At 34.7% G+C, this 25,933-nt stretch overlaps 1 protein-coding gene across 1 annotated transcript in view; it reads right to left on the reverse strand.

Moving 5' to 3' along the window:
- Positions 1–292: 292 nt before the first annotated feature.
- LOC127844531 (dnaJ homolog subfamily C member 25 homolog) overlaps positions 293–25,933 on the reverse strand; it is a 33,166-nt gene continuing 7,525 nt past the window's right edge. Inside the window, exons 2-11 of the mRNA XM_052374840.1 lie at positions 16,783–16,815; positions 16,268–16,332; positions 14,234–14,284; positions 13,163–13,217; positions 11,684–11,790; positions 8,209–8,349; positions 7,575–7,639; positions 7,014–7,209; positions 4,778–4,843; positions 293–1,794 (exon numbers count right to left, since the gene is read on the reverse strand). Of these exons, the coding sequence (XP_052230800.1) occupies positions 1,672–1,794; positions 4,778–4,843; positions 7,014–7,209; positions 7,575–7,639; positions 8,209–8,349; positions 11,684–11,790; positions 13,163–13,217; positions 14,234–14,284; positions 16,268–16,332; positions 16,783–16,815 (902 nt within the window). The 3' untranslated portion in view covers positions 293–1,671. The remainder of the gene's footprint in view (positions 1,795–4,777; positions 4,844–7,013; positions 7,210–7,574; positions 7,640–8,208; positions 8,350–11,683; positions 11,791–13,162; positions 13,218–14,233; positions 14,285–16,267; positions 16,333–16,782; positions 16,816–25,933) is intronic.

Consider the following 25,933-nt stretch of genomic DNA (forward strand, 5'->3'; position numbering starts at 1 on the left):
GCAGGTTTAGAAATTACCTCCCTTTTAAAGCTTATTACTTCCCTTGGATTGTATTTTATGACTTTTGACCTTGAAGGATGACCTTGACCTTTCACCACTAAAAATGTGCAGCTTCATGAGATACACATGCATGCCAAATTTCAAGTTGCTATTTTCAATCTTGCAAAAGTTATGGCCAACGTTAAAGTTTTCGGACGGACGCACAGACTGGCACACTGACAGACGGACTGACGGAAAGTTCAACTGCTATATGCCACCCTACCGGGGGCATAAAAACCATTACTCTTGCATGAACCATTACTCTTATTCATTTAATTTAAAGTATGTACATAAAGTAATAACAACATGTAAAACTGCAACAGTCAACAGCAATTGCATACACCATAAAATGGTGATTTTTTTTTTGTACCCAGAATTCAATCACAAGATTCATGTTAAATACATGACAAATCAAATAAATTAGAAAATACAATATTTAAACATCAGCTCACTGTTGGCCTAATTCATGTGATAGACACGAAGCTGCTAATACAGGAGTATGTATACCTGCCAAAAAGTATGAGGTGTATCCTGGGAAAACTGAGCTTAAGGCATGAGCATCAAGAGATGTGCTAGATAAGCTTGCGAACCTTAAACAGACTACAGTAAGGTAAAACACTTTCAGCTTTTATATAATATTTTGACTACAGGAATTATCTCTGAGTGAAAAACAAGTTTATTCTGAAAATGTTGTCTCAGTTTAAAATGTGCAGACCTAACAGGCTAATCTGGCAAACCTTTCACACACATGCATTCAGCCCAGGTTTCCCGGAACTAGGGTCGTATTATTTCTGAGTAAATTCTCGTTCCAACTAAGCATGTCAAGATCACCTTATGCAAGTGAAGTTTTTACACTTAAGCAAGAATAAAATCTCCCCCATCAACATCAGTTGAATATATAAATCCAGCCTACTTGAACATCATATCCATAGACTCTACCCCATGCTAGGTTCATAAAACAATAGGGAACATGAGTCAGGGTTTGGCTCTGTTACATTTGTAGCCACAATAATAACAAAGTAAACAAGAGATGTGTTGGTCAGAAACACAATGCCCCCTAATGGGCCGCTTTTTGTTGTTGTTGACCTTTGACCTTGAAGGATGACCTTGACCTTTCACCACTCAAAATGTGCAGCTCCATAAGATACACATGCATGCCAAATATCAAGTTGCTATGTTCAATATTTCAAAAGTTATTGCAAAACTTTAATGTAAGGTTAAAAGTTTTTTTGTTGTTGTTTTTTTACCTTTGACCTTGAAGGATGACCTTGACCTTGACCTTTCACCACTCAAAATGTGCAGCTCCATGAGATACACATGCATGCCAAATATCAAGTTGCTATGTTCAATATTTCAAAGTTATTGCAAAATTTTAATGTAAGGTTAAAGTTTTGGTGACAGAATGACAGACAGACAGACAGGCCAAAAACCATATACCCCCGATCATTCGATCCGGGGGCATAAAAATCCACCTATGCCAGGAAGATAACAAAAAATATATATTTTGTCATTTACGACCACTACCACTTTGATCTAAGATTCTAATTACTGAAATTAAACGATACACTAAAACTGAAACCAAGCATCTCTGAAATCCCTCTGGTAATGCAAATTTTAAATCTTAATCAAATCTCATTCTGGTCCAAATGTCATTTGACCGGGCCCTCCCTTCTTCATGTAACGTCGTATCATTTTGTAGCGCCCACTCTCAGCTCGCTTGGACAAGAGTTCTTCTTCTTGAGCCTGCTTCCATTTCTTTAAATAGAAGAAAATTGCATTAAATTAGGGAAATGTATCAATTATTTTAACGAAGCAAGCTCTTTAACAAGGCAATTAGTAAAACCAGTCGTTTTAACAAGCAATTAATTAAACCTTGCAATTAGGCCAGTAGATTACCCAGAAGCAATTAGTTAAACCAATCTTAAGTTGTTTAACAGACAGAACAAGAAACCGTCGGAGACGGGTAATGCTCCCCAAAGGTTTTTTTGTCACAATATTGCACTATATATTCAGATAAAAGGAAACGTCTTGAGGGCACAGTAGGTTGGGGGACAATAATTTTTTTATAGAAAATTTCAAAGGGCCATAACTCTGTGAAAAATCATCCGACCAGAACCCGCTGATAATATGCACATCTCTTGGTAGTGAAGCTTCCCATAAAGTTTCATTGAATTCCGGTCATTAGTTGCTGAGAAATAGCCCGGAAAAGAATTGCACTATATGTACAGTAAATGGAAAATTTCAAAGGGCCATAACTCTGTTAAAAATCATCCGACCAGAACCCGCTGATAATATGCACATCTCCTCTTGGCAGTGAAGCTTCCCATAAAGTTTCATTGAATTCTGGTCATTAGTTGCTGAGAAATAGCCCGGACAAAAATTGTGCACCTGACGGACAGACAGACAGACGCACACACGGACAGATGAAGCGGCGACTATATGCTCCCCCCAAAATAAATTTTGGGGGAGCATAACAAATTAAATTGTTTAACAAACAATTAAAATAGTTAATGTAGACAGACATTTAACAAATCAAATAGTTTAATAAGATAGCAGTTCAAGAAAGACGATGTTTTACAAAGTAAGAAGTATAATCAAGCAAAATATTATAATCAAGAAAAAAATTAAATATTCAAGTATTTTAATCAAGACCGCAGTTTTACTATTGAAGCAGTTTTATAAAGACAGTAGTTAAACTTATCATGTAGTTTAATCAAGACAATAGTTTAACCAATCAAGTAGTTTATCCAAGCTTTTATTTACAATAAGCAGGAATCTTAACCAAGCAAAAAGTCAAGACCAAGCAAGAAATTCAACCAAGAAGTTTTACATTTAAACAACAACATTAAAACAAGAGCACCGCATAACGGGTGCCAACGCTCGGCTGCGCATGCATTTTTTAATAAATGAAAGCTTGTCAGAAATTATTTTTTTTAGAGGTCACAGTGACCTTGACCTTTGACCTAGTGACCCAAAAATGGATGTGACGTGTAGAACTCGTCAAGGTGCAGCTACATATGAAGTTTCAAAGTTGTAGGTGGAAGCACTTTGATTTTAGAGCCCATGTTCAAAACATTGACAAAATGTTAAGGTTTTAGCAAGACATGGAACGCGGACAACACAACGAGCTGGCTATGACAATACATTGGATTTTCTATGAAAACACCCAAGCTAAAAATGTTACACATTTCCAGTATTGTCAAAAATGTCATTTAACCATGGTATTTTTATGAGAATCAATTGAGTGACCACACTTCTTACAATACTAGATCCTATTTCAAAAGATATTGTAAATGTCTTTCCATCACAATTTCTTAAATCAATGTATGTGTTGATGGTAAACAGCTTTCCCCACTAAATGTCATGTGCACATAAATGAGTGTTGATTAGACATTCATCTAGTAAATTGAGGAAAAAACACAAAAAGATTAAGAAACAAGGGACAAAAAATTGTCAATAAACCAGGTTTTCAATTTGAAAAAGAAGAGTCTGATCAAGGGAGACCATTTAAAATGAGCATTGTTACCCCCCTTGTGTCAAATTCAAACCACTTTTACTTGTGGCAACCTTGATTTCAATTTGGAAAAAAATCTGATAAAGGGAGACAACTCAAAATGTGGATTGTTACTTATTGTTCATAGTTACCCCCTTGTTTAAAAATCAATATATTTTTAGTCTTGGCGACCTAGACCATGGAGATATTGACGTAATTCTTTCGCACGACACACCATCCAATGATGCTGAACAAATGATTTTGAAATCTCACAATGAATGACATAGTAACAACATGTATGGCCCGGACAAGCTCATTTATGGCCATTTTTGACCTTTGAACTCAAAGTGGGACCTTGACCTTGGAGATATTGACGTAATTCTTTCGTGTGACACACCGTCTAATGATGGTGAACAAATGTGCCAAATGATTTTAAAATCTCAAAATGAACAACAAAGTTATGGCCCGGACAAGCTTGTTCCGCCCGCCAACATTCGCCAATCTAATAACCAGTTTTTTCCTTTGGAAAACCTAGTGAAATATAAAAAGGAGAGACAGAGTTATGGTTCTTATGCACAGCACATCTCCGTAAAAAGGTCAAGTTACAAGCTGATACCTCTTTGATTAGTTTTTAAGATTTGTTCTAGAAAAAAATTAAACACAAAAATTGGCAAATGGCTATTTCTCTAAAATTAAAGGAGAAATATTTATGGATCTTGTTAACTCCACATCTCTTAAAAGAGATATACCTATATATTAAGTTTCAAATTGATACTTCTATTACTTTTTGCGATATTCTCCATGCAAAATTTCAGTTAAAAAATAACAAGGGCAAAAACAAGAAAAGTACCACGTGGGATTTTGCTGGTTAATGAACAGAGCCTTTATTTGATGATAAAAATAAAAATCTCTAAGGTTTGGTGAAGATACCATGAATACTGGCCAAATGAGAAGGCAGAAACCAATAAGTGAGCAATGACAGAAGAACTGACAAACACTGTTAAAACTATATGCCTGCTTCAACAGATTGTGAGCAACTTAAGACAAACCAGCAAGTTCACATTTCATATTATTTTTTCTATAATAACACATGTGCATTTCGTATGCAACTGTTCATACATTACACAAAAGGTGAATATGTCATAAAACAACTCAAGAAATTAAAAGTTATTCTTGGACTTATATAGACACAAATTTGATGTACCAACAACAAAAGAAATCCACAACTTATTGTTCAAAACTTACCTCAAATTCTGTCTTTTTCCAAAGCTCTTTGCTCAAATAATCTTCTTTTTCCTGTTCTTCTATAGCCTGCAAATATTTACCAACATCTGTAATTAAAAATGTACATGGTCCTTCCGCACCTGAGTCTGTAACATGTGCGGACTTGGAGTGTGTCCAAGCATCCCAAGCTGTAATTTCTAGCTAATTAGTTATTTATTAATATTCTGTGATCATGTGATGTAAGGGGAAGCTGGAGTACACCCTGGAAACCACATGGATGCATTATCATGACCATCAACCAAGCTATCATGTGCCGAGAGTGAAGTTTGAAGCCTGGTCAGCTGGGCAATAAGCACATGTACCAAGCACTGACCTAACTGCACTGCAAAGTCACTATCTGAAAGCCTTGTGTAAAACAACTCCGGAAAACAATTATTATTGAGAAAAAAATTAATTACAAGGGACAAAGTTGTCACAAAACCAGGTTTTCATTGTGAAAAAAAAATCTGATAAAGGGAGAAAACTCAAACTGAACTTTTGAAATGAACAAACAAAATTAACCCCCTTTGTAAGTTTGTTTTTAAAAAAAATCTATTTTTAGTCGTGGCGACCTTGACATTGGAGATATTGACGTGATTCTTTTGTGCGACACACCGTCCCATGATGGTGAACAAATGTGCCAAATGATTTTAAAATCTCACAATGAATGACATAGTTATGGCCAGGACAAGCTCATTTATGGCCATTTTTGACCTTTGAACTCAAAGTGTGACCTTGACCTTGGAGATATCGAAGTAATTATTTCGCGCGACACACCGTCCAATGATGGTGAACAAATGTGCCAAATGATTTTAAAATCTGACAATGAACGACATAGTTATGGCCTGGACAAGCTTGTTCCGCCCGCCCGCCAGCCCGCCCGCAACCGCCAATCTAATAACCAGTTTTTTCCGTCAAAAAACCTGGTTAAAAAGGCCCATAACTTCGCCAAAAATCAATGGACCAAAACGAATTTCACAATTCCTCAGGGCTTACTCTGCAATTCGCCAATTTAGCCAATGGCTAAAAATAAGGAAATTTGGCTACAAAAAATTCCATTTGGCTACAAGGTTTTCTGCATTATCACCCATAAAATATCCAAAGTAACAAGAATTAAGACATAAAGAGGTAAATTTGGCTTCAGAAAATTTTGAGCCAGAGGGAGCCCTGATTTCTCTGTAGGTCATGTAGATAGACTCGCATACCAACAAGAGCTGTGTTTGTGAAACACAATGCCCCCTACTGCGCCGCTTTGAAGCCATATATTTGACCTTTGACCTTGAAGGATGACCTTGACTTTCACCACTCAAAATGTGCAGCTCCATGAGATACACATGCATGCCCAATATCAAGTTGTTATCTTCAATATTGCAAAAGTTATGACCAAGGTTAAAGTTTGTGACACATACAATGACAGACCGACAGACAGACAGGCCAAAAATAATATACCCCTGATCATTCCATCCGGGGCATACAAATCAGTGCAAAATCTGAAAGCGTTGCGTAAAAAACCTCCAGAAAACCGCAATTATAGAGAAACTTCCAAGGCCCAAAACTTTGCAAAAAAAAAACAATGGACTGGAATGAAACACACACTCACCTGTAAATCATGAAGGTAGACTCACACACAAAATATAAGGTCAATTTTAAAAGCATTTTGAAAAAAAAGCCTGAAACATGGAATGCCTGATGGACGGACTGACAGTCCAACTTCTATATGGCATCCTACCGGGGGCATAAAAAAGAATTCACCTTTAGCTAACATATATTTGGTTATAATTGGTGAACTTTGAAAAGACAATATAAACATAAGAGCCTCACTTTAGGAAAACAGGGCAAAATGCATGTGCATAAAGTGTTGTCCCAGATTAGCCTGTGCAGTGAGCACTTTCTGACAGAATTGGATTTTTCGTTAAAAAGAGACTTTCTTTTAATGAAAAAATCCTTTCAAGCCAAGTGTTGTCCCTGGACCATGTTTTCTCATAACGCAGCTCATTTATCAATCCTCTAGTTTCAAGGACTAAGTCAATACTTTTTAAATTATGTAAAGTACAACAAAAATATTTACAATATGCTAAGATTTACAGAAAACTCCTTTTATATGACTTACCTTACCCGGTAATTGTTATGAAGCTGCAAGCAAATTTCAGTAATGTGATAAAACATATGTTTGACATGCTTTTTGTATAAGGTACAGTTTTGATACTTAAATACTTACATCAAACTGACTTGTATTAAGTTTAAGGTTTTTTCGTATAAGATGCAGTTTTTCCTCGCGCCCATATTCCTGTTTCATAATGCTGAACTTCCAGACCCACCGCAGGAACCACTTGATGTACATCACAAGCTGATATGGAAAGAACACCAGCTGTACCCAGAGTATATCCCGATATGTGGGCTTACTGTATCCACCTCTGCAAAATATTGGATATAAAGAACCCCAGCTGTACCCAGAGTATATACCGATAAGTGGGCTTACTGTATCCACCTCTGGAAAATATTGGATATAAAGCTGAGAATTTAGTTATTGCAGTATTGGGTGTTATTGCAGTCTTTGCTAAATAGCTGTCCCCCTGACCAGACCAGAAAAGATACATATCGACTGGTTTGGTTTTCAGAAAATGTCAGTCCTGGCGAAACATTAATTTTTGAACTTGACCATATCTTTTTTGGAACAGCTTTGTTTTGTTTTAAAAATGCAGGTTCTGCAGTGTTTTACCCAGTTACTCTAAGACTGTTTTTTCATGTTCACTAGTAAAAGCTCATGTAGAATATTTACCGTATATCTAAATTTTCTTCTATTATTTCCTTTAAGATTGCCTCTTCCTTTTCCTTGACCTCCTCCTGGAATACACAACATTTTGTTGAAGAATGAAACTCTTTCTATTTCAGATTTTCTATAAAATTTTGAATACATGAAAGCAAATTGAGTGGATTGACCTCATATTAATAGGAGTATACCAAATCAAGCAAAGATATATTTCCACTTTAAAAACAGTGCACCCTTCTAAAGAATAGAAAAAAGGAAAGTCAAGATTTGAATAAAAACAAGAGATGTGTTTGTCAGAAACAAAGCCTCCTATTGCACCGCTTTGAAATAAAATTTCAATATATCATTTGGCAGGTTTAGAAATTATCTCCCTTTTAAAGCTTATTACTTTCCTTGGATTGTATTTCTTTACTTTTGACCTTGAAGGATGACCTTGACCTTTCACCACTCAAATTGTGCAGCTTCACGAGATACACATGCATGCCAAATATCAAGTTGCTATCTTCAATATTGCAAAAGTTATCGCAAAACTTTAACCAAGGTTAAAGTTTTTGGACAGAATGACAGAATAACAGACAGACAGGCCAAGAACAATATGCCCCCGATCATTCAATCCGGGGGGCATAAAAATTTGATAACTTACCTTAGATTTTCTGGCATCTCGTTTATTAGCCACCGGGAATAGGCCCCGTTCTTTGGCGATATTAGTCGCTTGGATACGGTATTTCTGGTCCTTGCAGAGGTAGCTGATGGCAGACTGGTAGTTCGCCCAGGCCCCGTAATACTGAAACAAATCACTGAAACCATCACCATAGTTTTTTCTCAGCCTTTTGTGAATGGGACCTCTGAAATCAAAAGCAAGCATGCTACCACTGGGCCACGAAGACTACAATAATTATTAGTGAATTATAAATGCTATCGTATTCCAAATAATAGACATAAAAGCGTTCAAACGCTTCATAATTTTACCTTTTGCGAATGATTATTATCCATAAATAAAACAATAATTTTCTAATTTGTTCCTAAGTAAGGAGTAATTTTTTGCTGGTTTAATCAGAATGTATACATTCTTTTTTGAATCTATGACAACTCTTTGAAAATTGTTATTTAACCAAAATGAACAAATCCATTTAAGATTTTTCTGGGGACCTAGTTTTTGAACACATCAGATACCCAGATTCAAACTTGGCCTCGGTATTGTCAAAATAATATTCTGACAAAGTTTCATAAAGCTTGAGACATAAATATTGTTTCTACAGTGGTAAGATTTTTTTTTAAGTTTTAAAGGTTTGTTTCGGAGACCTTGTTTCTAGACTCACATGACCCAGAATAAAATATGTCCTAGATATTGTCGAGAAACATTCTTACCAAGTTTCATCAAGATTGAGTTATAATGTTTTCTAGCATGGTAACAAGGCTTTTTTAAGATTTGACCGGACAACCTAGATTTTGTATGCAAATGACCCATATTGAAGCTCGGGCTGTAGAGATTAACATTCTGACTTTGTTTCAACAAGATTGAATCATCAATAGTTATTATGAAAGTAGAATACAATTCTTGCCTGTAACCATTGCATGTACAGTGTATGCAGTTACGAATTCATTATAAACAAAGGTATGTTCTTTTTTTGCATTAAATGCTATTAATAAAGTGTTCCATTAAAAATAAAAAAGTTGGTACATCCATGTTATAGGTAAAGCTTTAACAAAAACACGATTGTTTTGGTTTTGCATTTATACAATGTTAATCAAGCAAAATGATATAGATCGCACCATGCACATTTCATATTAAAATGATTACTGATACATGTCCTCACAGTTCTGATAAAACTTTCATGTAACAGGAATGAAATTTTAGCACATGTAAGATTTTATATTTCAGATTCATTGTTTTAAAACTGTACTGAGGTGAAGCAGTGTTCTCCAGCAAAATTTGAGAAGCAGTTATATTTTCAAAGTAGCTGGCGACCAAGCAATAAAACAGGTATATTTGCACCATTTCAATTCATAATTTGGGGAAAAGTAGCCAGCATCAAGATTGAAAGTAGCCAGCATCAAGATTGAAAGTAGCCAGCATCAAGATTGAAAGTAGCCAGCATCAAGATTGAAAGTAGCCAGCATCAAGATTGAAAGTAGCCAGCATCAAGATTGAAAGTAGCCAGCATCAAGATTGAAAGTAGCCAGCATCAAGATTGAAAGTAGCCAGCATCAAGATTGAAAGTAGCCAGCATCAAGATTGAAAGTAGCCAGCATCAAGATTGAATGTAACCAGGATATTGCTGGCTGCGAGCGTCCCAAGAACACTGGTGATGACAATATCTCGAATTAAGCCCACGACTAAATTACTTCATTGAAGAAAACTCTGGTACTTGTACTTTTCATGCCCAGCAACCTTTTTCCAGCAGCTCCATGTACATTGTTACTTTTTCCAATAATTGTGTGATCGAATTTTCTTTTAATCCCTATTTAATGGAAATAATACAATTATGTTATAAATATTAATTTGGAACATATACATTCCAAATCAATTTATATTATCAAAATAATAGTCCTAATTTATAAATACAACGCAATCATGATTTCTATTGATTTTTTAACTGAATGTAAAACAAATTTTCAAACTGCATATGCTAAGCTGCTGACATAATCAATTGATTGCATCATTCAGCTCAAGAATGCAAGTGTTTAAGCATATTGAAATGCAGTCACATTAAAATATGTCGTCTTTGTGCATTTTGTGTGTAAGGATTCTTCCTTATGCTTGACATTTCGAGAGTACACACATTGAAAGTTGAAAATGACTGCCATTTTTGTTTTTATTTTGCTTTAGTAAAATTAGAAACTAAGTTTGAAGAAAACTTTGTGTTCTACTTGAGTGCGTAAAATTGTATATGCTGATTAAATTTTAATTTGGGCATTAAGCCATATTTTGTGTTGTAACAATTTTGAATGGCATAACCAGGAAATATCACAAATAATATTGATACTACTTAGAAAGGTTAGATTTAGTTTATTTAATCTGTTATTGATACAGTTTTTTAAAATCGAACGTTTTATACTCTGATTGTTTCTCAAAAAAAAATATGCAAGTGTCTTTGTTACCTTAAATCTATCTAACTACTCCTAATTAATCAGGTACAACAAATTCGGAGCGACAATGACTGTATCCCATACCTGTACACCAGATATCACAGTGATTGTGACTGCTATCACATACCTGTACAATAGATATATGTGATTGTGACTGCTATTACATACCTTTACACGAGATATCACAGTGATTGTGACTGCTATCACATACCTGTACAATAGATATCACAGTGATTGTGACTGCTATCACATACCTGTACAATAGATATAAGTGATTGTGACTGCTATCACATACCTTTACATGAGATATCCCAGTGATTGTGACTGCTATCACATACCTGTAAACCAGATATCACAGTGATTGTGACTTCTATCAAATACCTGTACAATAGATATCACTGTGATTGTGACTGCTATCACATACCTGTACAATAGATATAAGTGATTGTGACTGCTATCACATACCTGTACACAAGATATCACAGTGATTGTGACTGCTATCACATACCTGTAAATCGTATATCACAGTGATTGTGACTTCTATCATATACCTGTACAATATATATCACTGTGATTGTGACTGCTATCACATACCTGTACAATAGATATCACAGTGATTGTGACTGCTATCACATACCTGTACAATAGATATCACAGTAATTGTGACTGTTATCACATACCTATACAATAGATATCACATTGATTGTGACTTCTATCAAATACATGTACAATAGATATCACAGTGATTGTGACTGCTATCACATACCTGTACAATATATATCACTGTGATTGTGACTGCTATCACATACCTGTACAAAAGATGTCACAGTGATTGTGACTCGATGCTAGCACATACCTGTACAATATATATCACATTGATTGTGACTGCTATCACATACCTGTACAAAAGATGTCACAGTGATTGTGACTGCTAGTGCATACCTGTACAATATATATCACAGTGATTGCAACTGCTATCAAATACCTGTACAATAGATATCACAGTGATTGTGACTGCTATCACATACCTGTACAATAGATATCACAGTGATTGTGATTACTATCACAACGCGTACATCCACCTTCGGAGCTGTATGCGTCTTGTAGTAGCGGTAGTAGTTGTAGTAGAATTCATCTGAAGTGATAAACATTAACAGTCAAAAACAATGTTATATTTACAATCAGAATATAAACAAATTTATAGGATAAATAGCACCTAAAATATTATAAGACTCAACTAGTGAAGTGCAAAGATTGGATTTTATTGAACACTGTTTTTAATATGATTGACAGTTAAGAAACTGTCATCATTTGAAATTACTGATTAAAACAAAGGGAGAACAGAAAGTTTAAAAGTTCTGCATTTAGATGCAGTCGTGAAGAGGCAGCGGGACCAGTACAGAACTCTGAATTACAATCAGCAAGTTCAAATGATTTGATTAAATGGAAAAATTGCTTTGGGAAAGATTGTCAAAAGTACATGTAGTATCCATATTATGGTAGTGAAAGATAGATAAGATAAATGTTGTTCAAATACATATTCAATGGATTGAAAAAGTTGAGTCACTTCAAATCAGGGTGATCCACATGAGTTGCCCTATGGGAATACAGGGCTCTATGCATGTGCATAAAGAGCCGTTTCAGATTAGCCTTTGCTGTCTGCCTAAAATCATAAAAGACGCACTTTCTGTTTGTTTTTCTTAAAACAAACAAGAGCTGTGTTTGTGAAACACAATGCCCCCTACTGGGCTGCTTTGAAGCCATATATTTGACCTTTGACCTTGAAGAATGACCTTTGACCTTGAAGGATGACCTTTGACCTTGAAGGATGACCTTCACCATGACCTTTCACCACACAAAATGTGCAGCTCCATGAGATACACATGCATGCCAAATATCAAGTTGCTATCTTCAATATTGCAAAAGTTATGACTAAGGTTAAAGTTTAGTGACAGACACACACAATGACAGACAGACAGACAGGCCAAAATCAATATACCCCCCGATCATTCAATCCGCGGGCATAAAAAATTCCATATAAGTGGAATATGTCGTCCCTGGTTAGCCTGTGCAGGCTGCATAAGCTAATCTGGGAAGATTCTTTAAGCACAATCATGAGGCCCAGTTTCCCCAGAGAGCAATTTATATTGAAATGTCACAATTAGTATGAAACAAACAAGAGCTGTGTTTGTGAAACACAATGCCCCTTACTGCGCTTTGAAGCCGAAGGCAGCTATTTAGAAAAAAGGTCACATTTTGAATGTAAAGGTCACAGTGACCTTGACCTTTGACATAGTGACCCAAAACAATGTTTGATTGTAGATCTCAATAACATGCATGCACATGTGAAGTTTAATGAACACAGACCCAAGAGTTTTCATTTTATGAGCAAGGTTAAAGTTTTTGGACAGACACACACATACAATGACAGACAGACAGACCAAAAACAATATACCCCCTGATCATTCAATCTGGGGGCATAAAAAGAATACAAAAAGGACACATACCTGGGTGATCCAACATATAATCATAGTCATTTCTGGAGTCCTCCCCTGTCAGTATCTACAATACATCACAGTATTAAGCTAAAGAACCAGTAGAGGCTTTTAGATGATATCTTAAGAGAAAAGTGTATATATTCAATGTTAATTCCCTTTAAAATAATAGCAAAATTTATCAGTGAGAAGTAGATACAGGGGTTCTTGTATTATACAGACAAATGTCCAACCACTGTTCAATGGTATAAGGGTTTCTCAAATAAGCTGTCCGAGTTGTCCGAGTCATCAATTTTCCCATACAGACAAGCAGTTTTTCAAAGCTGCCTTGTCCGGGGACAAGTAAAATTTCCGTGGTAAACATTTTTCGAGAACGAAACTACTACATTTTCCGAAAATCAAAAATGAAAGTTTAAATAAATAGCTAATGATTAATCTGCAGAATGGCACACGTTTTCAACTGCAAGGTAGGTAATTTTCTGATGATAATTATTTAATGTAGTAAACCAGTCCACGCGTATATAGCAACAGCCAATCACACATAAGATAACATATTAAGTAGAAAAACCAGAACACATGTGTATAGCAACAGCCAATCACGCATTACATTTTTCGTACATTGCAAATGACCGCAAACATGTTCTTCTGACATGCAGTGAACATTTTTTTTTATAAAACCACTTCAACGTCAAGCCATGACACGAATCAGACCAATGATAAAATCAGTTTCGCGTGGGAGAAGAAGAGAAAAACCAAGTATGAATATGATAAAGCCTACAACGCCAAGCGGAAATGAGAATTTGTTGAGTCTTGGCTAAATGATTTCCCTTGGCTTAACTATGTTTATAAGTTAAAATAGAAGTTAACAAAAGTGTATGTTTGTATTATTTGCTTAATTAGTAATGATCTTTTCCTTTATCTACATGTATCTTAAAAGTACGTCCGTACTTCTTTGGTACAGACAAGTGAATTAGTGGGTCCAACATGTCTGTGGACAAGTAGACTCTTAAAATATTTCAGAACCCCTGGGTATTACATGTAGATGATTGTGTACATAAATTGAACATTCTATATTAAACTTACTTCGTATGCATTGGCAATTTCCTGAAACTTCTTTGAAGCTTCATCTTTTTTCTAATAAACAAAGAAAAACAACATACAAACTCAACATCAACACTTGAAAAGAATTTAGCAAAACACTATTTTTATTACTGTGAAAATCAATGTGGTAATTAAATGAATTTCTCAATAAATTATTAATACAAAATAATAAGTTAATAATATCGCCCCCCCCCCCCCCCCCCTAAAAAAAAACAGGGCCTTAACACATAATATTTTGCGACAAAACTGACCAAAACCAATTTAACATTTTCAGTCACAGTAATCTTCACCTTTAAAAAAGTGACCCCAATCAGTGAATTTTTGCAAAATTGGGAATTAACAGTAAGGAACCTATTGGGAACAAGGGACAAAATTGTCACAAAACCAGGTTTTCAATAAAAAAAGTCTGATAAAGGAAGACAACTGCAACTCAAAATGTGCATTGCTACAGATTGTTAATCACAATTACCCCCCTTGTTTCAAAATCAATCTGTTTTTCGACCCCGTGACTTAGTTTCTGACCCGGCATGACTCATATTTGAACTTGGACCTAGATATTGTCTAGATACAACTTCTGACCAAGTTTCGTAAAGATCAGATGAAAACTATTTGAATTAGAGAGCGGACAACATGCTCAATGTTTAAAACGCACTAAGTGACCACATGACCTAGTTTTTAACCTGGCATGACCCATATTCGAACTTGACCTAGATATTGTCTAGATACAACTTTTGACCAAGTTTCGTAAAGATCAGATGAAAACTATTTGAATAAGAGAGCGGACAACATGCTCAATGTTTAAAACACACTAAGTGACCCCGTGACCTAGTTTTTAACCCGGCATGACCCATATTCGAACTTCACCTAGATATTGTCTAGATACAACTTCTGACCAAGTTTCGTAAAGATCGGATGAAAACTATTTGAATTAGAGAGCGGACAAGCTTGTTCCGCCCGCATTCGCCAATCTAATAACCAGTTTTTTCCTTCGGAAAACCTGGTTAAAAATTATCTAGAGAAAATCTTGACATTGGGAAAATTCTTTTCGTGAAATCTGAAAAGTGGGAATTATGGGTCTTTAAATTCCTTAGTTTAAATTGCACAAACATATTCAAATATACATTATCGTGCATTTTGGCTTGAAACGTTCAGTGACAGTTCTCATTTCAATTGTTCACTGGCAGATAATGCACTTTAGGGAAGAAATTAATGAAAATGTCCTTCCTTTTTGGAATTGTTTGGAAATTAATTGGGAATTTTATAGCTTTTCCTTAATTTGATAAGTGCCTTTTACGGGTACTTAACAAAGAAGGAAAAAAAATGCTGCCAATTTTCAACAGTGGTTATTTACTGTCCAAGGCCAATGCACATGGGAAGTATAAAGCCAATGGGTTAATCAGCTGACGAGTTATTGATCAGAAACAATTTCACACTAAGTGTAACAGTGACCTTGACCTTTGACCAATTGATACCAATTTCAAAAGGGGCAATTTACTGTACAACATCAATGCACATTGGAAGTATCCAGCCTATTGGTCCCTCCGTTCACAAGTTAGTGATCTGAAACAATTTCACTCTTTGAGTGACAGTGAACTTGACCTAGTGATCTCAATATCAATAGGGGTCATCTACTATCAAAGGCCAATGCACATGGGAAGTATCAAGCCAAGAGGTCAATCTGTTCACAAGTTATTGATCGGAATCAAACTGGTCTACTGACAGACTGACCCTCCAACATCCAGCAAAATAATTTACCCCCTCTTCTTTGAAGGGGGCATAAAAAAAGAAAAATCAATGAGGACTCAAGGAATGAAAAAATAACACTGGTACACTCAATTAACTGAAAGAAAAACTACTTGTTATATTTTAATCTATTTATTTCTGTTTACAAATCTTTATAATTCACAACTGATTTTTCGGAATTAAATCACAAAATGATGATGATGAAACGTAAATATTTCAAAGAGAAGTTTTGATGTTTTATATGCAGAACAATTAAAAACAGTTGACTTTTACCTCATCTGTTTTGTGCATATCTGGATGCCATACTTTCGCCAATTTTCTGTATGCTTTGGTGATTTCTGCCTGAAATTGTCAACAAATTGAAAAATAAGAAATTCATATAAAATCGTGCAATTAAGGCAAAGCCTATCAATGTACGTAATTATATTTCAAGTAAGCTTTGGTATGCATAAAGCAAATTATATATTTTTTATTGTGACTATTTTCTAAATAGAGGTTACACATTTCCAAAAAAAAAATTAGATAACACAAATTTGACAATAGTTCGAAACAGTGTATGCAGAAATACACATTGCCAGTAATTTAATTTCAATCTTCAATCACATAATTTTTATTCAGTAACCAGCATCATTTTACAATCATATGCTAAAAACATGTTATATTCCTTGACAAACTTTAAACCTTTTTTTTCTATCACAAAATTTAATGAAAGTTTGTTTGCACTATGGTATGAGCATGTTGTTGTAATCAACACTGCTAAATATACATGCTATTGATTTATTTGTTACTTGCCTTAGTTGACTCCCTTGAAACATCAAGAACTGAAAATAGGAAAGGTTTTCTTTTCAAAATATGCATAGAAGCATAAGTTTATATATTTTCTAACTATAAATAAAAAGTTCTTTAACTTTAATTTTAGATTCATTATTCACTAATGAAGATGTATTTTTTATATGAGACCCTGCTTTTGCCTTACTGATCAAAAGTGATAAACACTTAACTTTTTTAGAAGAAAGAAATATTCCTAAGCTACAAATATTACAGAATATGTTGATTTGTATTGGCTATTACAATGTCAAGATTTGAATTCTTTTGATAGCCTTAAAACTGACCAATGCTCCAGCTGGACCTAAATGGAAGAGCGCTCTTCCCTGCCATTCCAAAGCCCTGTCATACCCCTGTAATCTATACATTCTCCATTGAGATTCAGATTGGTATGTTTTGTACCAAATAGCACCTTTATGATGCAAAAAATCCAGTTCCAGCCCGTCTAAATTCCGCCCTTGGTATATTTTTAGTTAACAATTGAAGTGCTGAGACCAGATATATCCAGCTAAAGGTCTGCTGCACCGGACACTGTACATAGCATATACATGTATCCGCCAAATCTGTTCATATGTCCTTCACTTGCTGGGTGCTTTTCTAACATATCCATATTTGACATCTTGTATGCCCTTTATAATCCAATTCCCATCACTTCCATAGAACTGTATGTTAATTTATTTTCATTTTTTAAGCTCATTTTAATGGCTGAATAGATGTGATTAAAACTTCAAGTAAATAATTGGGCTACAATATGCAGTGTTTCATTTTGTTCAAAATTGTCCATTATATTATATTATTCTGACAAAGTTTGATGAAGATCGGACAATAAATGTGGCCTCTAGAAAGTTAACAAGATTTTACTATAGCCATATATAGCCATATTAGGAAAAATGCCCCGCCCCTTGGCAGCCATGTTTTTCAAGCAAACGTAACCATTTTCGAACTCATCCAAGAGATCATTGACACCAATCTTCTGACCAAATTTCATGAAGATTGGACAATAAATGTGGCTTCTAAAGTGTTAACAAGGTTTTACTAAAGCCATAAAAAGCCATATAAGGAAAAATGCCCCGCCCCCTGGTGGCCATGTTTTTTAAGCAACCAACGCCATTTTCAAACACATCTAAGATATCATTGGGACAAATCTTCTGACCAAGTTTCATGAAGATCTATGAGATACACATGCCGCTAAATATCAAGTTGCTATCTTCAATATTGCAAAAGTTATGGCCAATGCACCATACCGGGAGCATAAAAATGATTGAAAATCTCTGACCCGGCCCCACCCCAACCCCCTTAACTTTTCACCCAGAGGTCAGATCAAAATTCTAAATAGTGCAGGGTCACACATATGCTCATAGCTACCATGTGTGTAAGTTTCAAGGTTCTAGTGCTTATAGTGTAGAAGGAGATAGTGTCCAGGACGGATGGACGGACGGACAGCGGAGATAATCACAATATCAATGTTAACCTGTCTTAAGCACGAACCTATGCAAATGGTACCATTAAAGCATGAAATAATTGCGATAAGTTTATTTTGTTATTCTTTTGTTCGCTCTATTCACCATATTGGAAATCTGGTGTAATGTTGCTGACTTAAATTGTCGCTATAGGTTCTAAGGTCGTTATTATACACCAATCTTACAGGCTGTTTCCCAATTGCAAAAAGGAGAAAAAGGCTGTTTCCCAATGGCAAAAAGAAGCATTTTTCCCATAAAATCTGACTAAAATTTCCTGGAAAATATGCCAAACTTTTCCAAAAAACTCAATAATAGGTTTATTGAGTTTAATTATATAAAGGAATTTAATTCCCTACCACTTTATAATATAAATTTTAGAAAGCATGCATTTATCAACAACTGGTATACTGTCATTTATAATCATATTAAAAATGTTCAATTATTCCCAATTGCATCTCGCTTTTTTTTCCCAATCCAAAAGGAAAAGGTTGTAAAATATAAAGCAAATTTTTTTAAACTGGTATTGGGGCGACACGAATTACCCAAATCTACCCAAATCCTCCTAAATCAACCCAAATCTAAATAAATCTTTATAAAAATAATTATTTTGCATCATGTTTGCGTGATGAGAACTTATAATTGTTCTGTTTTATGCTTCATCTTTACTCAAGACAATACAGGGCTCGCGCAAGAGGGCGACATGAGCGACAAAAAGTCGCTTTCTTACGCAAAATGTCGCCTAAAACTAAAGAAATTGTAGATAAAAAGCGACATCCAGTCTCCCTCTTACTGGAATTTGTTTACATCCGGTTTTCTCGATGTCAAGGTCTGATTCAATTTTCAATACACAGCAAAATGTTGCACCCTGGAGCTTGTCGCAATTAAGCGACAGGTAATTTAAACCCCGCACCCGATTCTCCCAACTTCCGAACTTATCCAATCGGCGATCGATATTCATCAAGTCAGCGTTCAAGTCACATTGTAGCTTGCCAATCAACACTGAGTTCGCTCACACATAATTTTTGGTAATTCATGCGCAGACGCTGTATAAAGTTAGTTGGAAATACACAGTTGATATTGTCGTCTGCCAACACGGCCGATGGCAAGCGTCATATTTAAAGATAAACAAATAAAAAGGAGCGTAACAATAAATAAATTATTTCTAAGCTGATCACTTTACACCTTTCTACTGACTATCGATCTGAATTAACAAAAGGATGATAATTAAATAATTAGATCTATGTCGATGATGTTACACCTTTCTGCCAATTATCGTTTGATAAAAAGATAATTACATTAAGTTGTTTTTTAGCGACAAACTATGCTATTGTAAAGCAATATGTCAATTAAATTGTATATTAATTACGTATTTGCTAGGCTACTGGTTTTCTTTTATGCAGTCAAACGATATGCACATTTTATTTCATTTACAAAACGCGTACAATTTTTCGGACGGTCGTTTTTGGATACATTATTTTTCGTCGATCATAATTTATTTTAGAAGTTGACATGGGGTGATACGGACGGTGTGGTTTATAATATTTCGAATTGTATTCATCAGATATTGAAATTGGAAAGACTATAAAAATAACAAATAATAGTTAACAAATCATATGGTAAATGTCATATTTCAAACATAAATATTTATCTGGTCTGAGCTTATGTTGGCTACTGCTTCATATACATTTTATCTTCGAATTACTTTAGTCTTTATAATATCATATATATATATATATATATATATATATATATATATATATATATATATATATATATATATATATATATATATATAGGGAGAAAGGTGTGTGAACAACCAGATACACAGACAGACATACATATTCCCATTTGAGACTTCGGCGTGTGCGCCTAGCTACGGTGCAGAACGAGACATACATACTATGAAATCCCCATCCCCAGAAAAAGGATGGTTCATTCACAGTTATACATCCCGCACTTACACCGCAACACATCTCGACGTGGGAACATTTTTTTATTACATACACAGAATGGACAATATATATATATATATATATATACATCAAAATGGATTGAATATAGAGCTAGTAAACTTATAGTTATTAGTTATGTATACTACAGTGGTATACTGCAATAATGTGATACACATGTATATATGTGTGTTGTAACCCCCTACACGCAAACCCTTGTGTCCGAGTCTCTCCACTTCTCCCTAAAGTCTCCTCTCTTCTCCCTAAATCAGTGTCCAGGGAGAAGTCACTTCTCCCTAAAATTTGAGCCCAGCGTGAGCCCTGCAATATGTAATTTTTCTCATAAAATTACCTTAATAATTATAGGTTACACACCACTTACTATATGATTTCGGTATTGGCCACTATGGTACCCAATATATTTTGGTCTTAAATGTTATTGTTCAGGGTTTTTTATCTGATTTTGGGGAAAGGGCCTGGCCTTTTTTGAGGGGGAAAAAATCGCGCAAAATGCCGGATTTTGGGGAAAAAATCACGCAACACGCCAGAGTTAGGGGAAAATAAGGAAAGTCTTAAATAATCAATTTAACATATTTAGCTGTTTTTAAAATAAACTTGATTCAACAGATAATTTAATTATGCAAAATTTTATATTTTCTACACTGGATCCGGTTCACTTATATATTTAAAGTTTAAAAAAAAGGGGAAAAAAAAGAAGTCTGGGGGAAAATTTACCTGCTGAGGGGAAAAAAAAATCCGAGGGGAAAGGGCCGTTTTTCAGCGGGTCCCAAAGAAGGAAAAAAAAACTGTCGTTGTAGTATATGTTACCGTCCTTTAGATAAAACTAGTTTCACATATTTAAGTTCCTTTGATTGTTGCTATACTTAACATTTTCAACAATCAGCTCGAACTGTATGCCATTTCAAATACCCAAATCAATCAAAATCTTACCAAATCTACACACAATCTACGCAAAAGTTATACAAATAATTAATTTATATCATGTTTGTGTGATGGGCACTATTGTTTTTTTTTAAGTCTTCATCTTTCCTCGGGACGATATGTAATTTCCCAATAAAAATCAAATATAGGTTACGCACTACATTACGAATTTTTCTCTGTTCTGGCTACCCAATACATTTTTGTCATAAATGTTATCGTTGTAGTATATTATGTAACCGTCCTTTCGATCAAACGTGTTTCACATTTTTATGTTCATTTGTTTGTTGCCGTACTCAACAGTTTCAACAATCAACTTGAACTGCCTGCCAATTCAACTACCTAAATCTACAAACATATAACCAAATCTACCCAATATTGACCCAAATCTACACAAAGCTTTTAAAAATAATTATTTTACATTTTGTTTGTGTGACGGGCACTTTTGTTTTTCAATGCTTTATCTTAACTCGTGACAATATGTAATTTCCAAATAAACAAATACGTTAATAAATATAGGTTACACACCACATACAAATTGATTAATTTTCTGTCTAATCTGCTACCGAATAAATTGTGGTCATACATTTTATCATTGTATGTTTGTTTGTTTATTGCCGTACCATACAATTTCAACAATCAACTCAAACTGCATGCCGATTCAACTACCCAAATCTACTGAAATCTTACAAAATCTACCCCAAATCGCCCCAAATCTACACACAGCTTGTAAAAATAATTATTTTACAACTTGTTTGTGTGATGGGCACTATCGCTTATTTTTAATGCTTGATCTTTACGCGTTACAAAATGTTATTTCCTAATAAAAAAATACTTTAAATCAAATACATGTTTAACTAGAAATGGCGCGGCTGAGGCCGACGCATATCCCCACGCTGCATGTTTGATCCAGGGGAGCCCCAGGGTTGGTAATAGGGCCATGCATAGTTGAGATTGACCGTATTGTCATAAGAGAAGTTCAGTATCAATTAGAAGTGAATTGGTGTAGAAATGAAGAAATTATAGTAAAAGGCAATTTTGGATGGGCGTGGCCTATGTGGGCACAGTGTCCCAGGGTTGGTAATGGGGCCATACATAGTTGAGATTGACCATATTGTCATAAGAGAGGTTCAGTATCAATTTGAAGTCAATCGGTGTAGAGATGAAGAAATTATAGTAAAAGGCAATTTTGGGTTGGCATGGCCTATGTGGGCGGGGTGCCCCAGGGTTGGTAATGGGGCCATGCATAGTTGAGAATGACTGTATTGTCATAAAAGAGGTTCAGTATCAATTTGAAGTGAATCGGTGTAGAGATGAAGAAATTATAGTAACAGGCAATTTTGGGTGGGCGTGGCCTATGTGGGCGGGGCGCCCCAGGGTTGGTAATGGGGCCATGCATAGTTGAGATTAACCGTATTGTCATAAGAGAGGTTCAGTATCAATTTGAATTGAATCGGTGTAGAAATGAAGAAATTATAGTAAAAGGCAATTTTGGGTGGGCGTGGCCTATGTGGTGAAATATATACAATTATGATAAGAAACAGTACGAGAAAATAGGCATCAGGTTGATAAGGAGGCGAGGAACTGATCAACAACATATCGGCCAATTTTTTAAAAATTTCTTTTATGAAATTCACAATTTGGCTCTTACAAGAGGTGGCCTCCACGTGGCAAGAGGTGGGAAACATATCCATTATGTTGGCAAACTACCTCATGCATATAAAGAGAAATTGTGTCCTTTTCGGTAATTCTGTGCTGACGCGGGAGTGCTTTTCGGTGGCATAAAATACTATTGTGATCTTTATTTAAACATAAAGTGTCATCGTTTCTTAGTCCCATTGCATAGGTATTTCCCTGTTTCAAAACATGCACAGAACAGTCTATGTAAAAACTCTATGCGATTTCCGAACAAAACAATTGTGCCGGAAGTCCGTCAACCCCACAAGCTTTATTTTTGTTTAGATAAGGCTTGTTTAATGTCTAAGATAGAAATTCCATCCTTTAAAATGTCCCTTTCATGACAGTTTACATGATGATACAGTGTTTTTTATGGCAATTTAAGGGCCGATATTCAGCCCCATTATCCTAAAAAAAAAAAAAGAGTATATATTCAGTGTTTTTTATGGCAATTTCGGGGCCGATATTCGGCCCCATTCCCCTCAAAAAAGAGCATATATTTTTCCCCCATTTTGTAGAAAAAATCCCCTCCAAAAGTAAATAAAAAAATTAAAAAAACAAACATTTTTTTTTTTTTTTGAAATAACTGTCTTATGATAAATATACAGGGCTCAACATTAATGGTTGTCCTATTTCCCCCTGGCAAGTAAAAGTTGGGTCTGGGCAAGTTATTTTATAATCTAGTTGTCCGCCCGGAAAAGTGCAAAAAAGAACAAAGAGCATTTAATTTAGACTAACTACTGTAATCATTTTGTTAAATGTTCAAAAATAAAAAAGGTTTTGTGGTGTATCATTTTGGTTTATTAAACAATATGAGGTTTACAGTTGATGTGATATATCATGTTTTGGCAAGTTGCTTTACGTTCAGTGCAAGTAGATTTTAGAAGTACTGGCCCAGTAGGGCAAGTTGGTTTTTCGGTTAATGTTGAGCCCTGATATATCTCAAATTTATTTCATAAACAACTAATAAAGTATGTAACTATAATTAATATGATTTTGAATTATTATAAAGAGTTATATTAAGTTAGTTTTTCCCAAATCAGTTAATTTAACATGAACTGCATTTTTTTCCCAAAATGGCCAGGGAAAGGCCTGAATATGTATCTATATTGTGTAAATATTCATTGATAAAAACATTCCAATTTAGTCCATTTTATTGATAAAAAATGCTGAAATTTTCCATTTTATCGATTTAAAAAATCCCAATTAGACTCAAAATGGCTAGGAGAACTAAGACTGTGCATGAAGGCTGAACTGTCTGAAACTAATGTTGAAAAAATCATTGATATATATTTAAGAAAAAGGACAAACACATTCAGCTGTGAATATTACATTCATGCATAAATTTGTATTTATATAATAAATATCATTACATATAAAAGAGTAAATTTTTATTTTCCCCTTTTCCTAAAAAACGACGCGTTTTTCCCCTTTGGACGGGCCCCGCCACCATTCCCCTATAGGTGAAAAAAAACACTGATATTTTTCCCCAATTTTGTAGAAAAAATCCCCTATAAAATTAAAAAATAAAAAAAAATTATTTTTTTTTTGGAAACAACTGTCTAATAATAAAAGAATTTATTTCATAAACAACAAACAAAGTATATAACTGTAATTAATATGATTTTTATTATTATACAGGGTTATAATATATTAAATTAGTTTTTCCCAAATCAGTGGACTTTTCACATGAATTGCATTTTTTCCCAAAATGGCCAGGAAAAGGCCTGATGTATCTATATTGTGTCAATATTTGTTGATAAAAACATTCCAATTTGGTCCATTTTATTGATAAAAAATGCTCAAATTTGCCATTTTATCGATCCCAATTAGACTCAAATTGGCTTGGAAAACTGAGACTGTGCATGAAGGTTGAACTGTCTGAAACTAATGTTGAAAAAAACATTGATATACATGACAATGGTATACAGTCCAACCTCTCTTAAGCAGCCAGTCAAGGGAAACGGCCAAATTGGCTGCTTAAGCGGGGTGGCCTCTTAAGAGGTGGTTGGGTCATAGGGAGTCTGGAGTTGATGAGTGCATGGCCAACTGTTCAATTTTTGTATAAACAAAATGGTAAATATGTGTACGTATTCTAAACAATGTATAGAATTAAAATAATTGTATTTCTTCCTTTCTAAAATCAGCTATAAAACAAAATTTTCATTCAAAAAAATAATATTCATCTTTCTAATCATCATCAATATCGTCATCATCATCAGAATCAAGTCAATGAAAAAGAATCATTCTCATGATTCATTGTTTACACAATGCGCGTTGTATGGTCCCAATGCACTTAAGATGGGAACAGTTGTGAATCAGTTTTGCGTGAATAACTCCCGTGTCACTATCAATCATAATTTAATTGGTTTATTGCAGTTTTATGTCTATGTAATACCTACCGCACGAATTGGTCCCTACAGTGATCTCCTCCACGATAAAATCGTGGCCAGTTACTTAAGAGACTGATTATAGCAACCGGGTGTTAATCCTCCTGGCAATCGTGCTTTTCATGCATAAATTATAAAAACATTTTTTCGCCGCGTGAAGGGTTTTATCAAAACTAATATATTGAAATAATTGTAAATATAAAAACAAATATTAATGCTTTGTTTAATTCCCAAATGAGAATACCGTCATAATTTGTAATCCGAAACACACTCCCGATTGTTTTATGTTAACGAGACGTTTAAAAGGCATCAAAATGTCCTCATATATTTCCTTTGTCCTGACAAAAGCGCGCGAAAATTATGCACCAATGTACAATGTCACGTGAAAAGCGTGCGTGTATTGATTATTTGATAAAAACTTTGTAGCACAGAGAACATGTAGATCAGTTGATTTCGGCTAAAAGTTTCGTTGTTCTTTTTAACTTTTAATTGGCCGATAATTGTCATAATGTGTGCTTGAAATAGTATGATTTAACAACTACAAATAATAAATTATAAATTAATAATCTCTTTTCCAGTAATAATAGGTGATATTCGCACATGCCGAAACAAGGGGTTGGACTGTATATTTAAGAAAAAGAACAGAGACATTCAGCTGTGAATATAACATTCATACATTTATGTGTATTCATAAGATAA

The sequence above is a fragment of the Dreissena polymorpha genome, chromosome 1 (genome assembly GCF_020536995.1).
Source record: "Dreissena polymorpha isolate Duluth1 chromosome 1, UMN_Dpol_1.0, whole genome shotgun sequence".
Classification (NCBI taxonomy): domain Eukaryota; kingdom Metazoa; phylum Mollusca; class Bivalvia; order Myida; family Dreissenidae; genus Dreissena; species Dreissena polymorpha.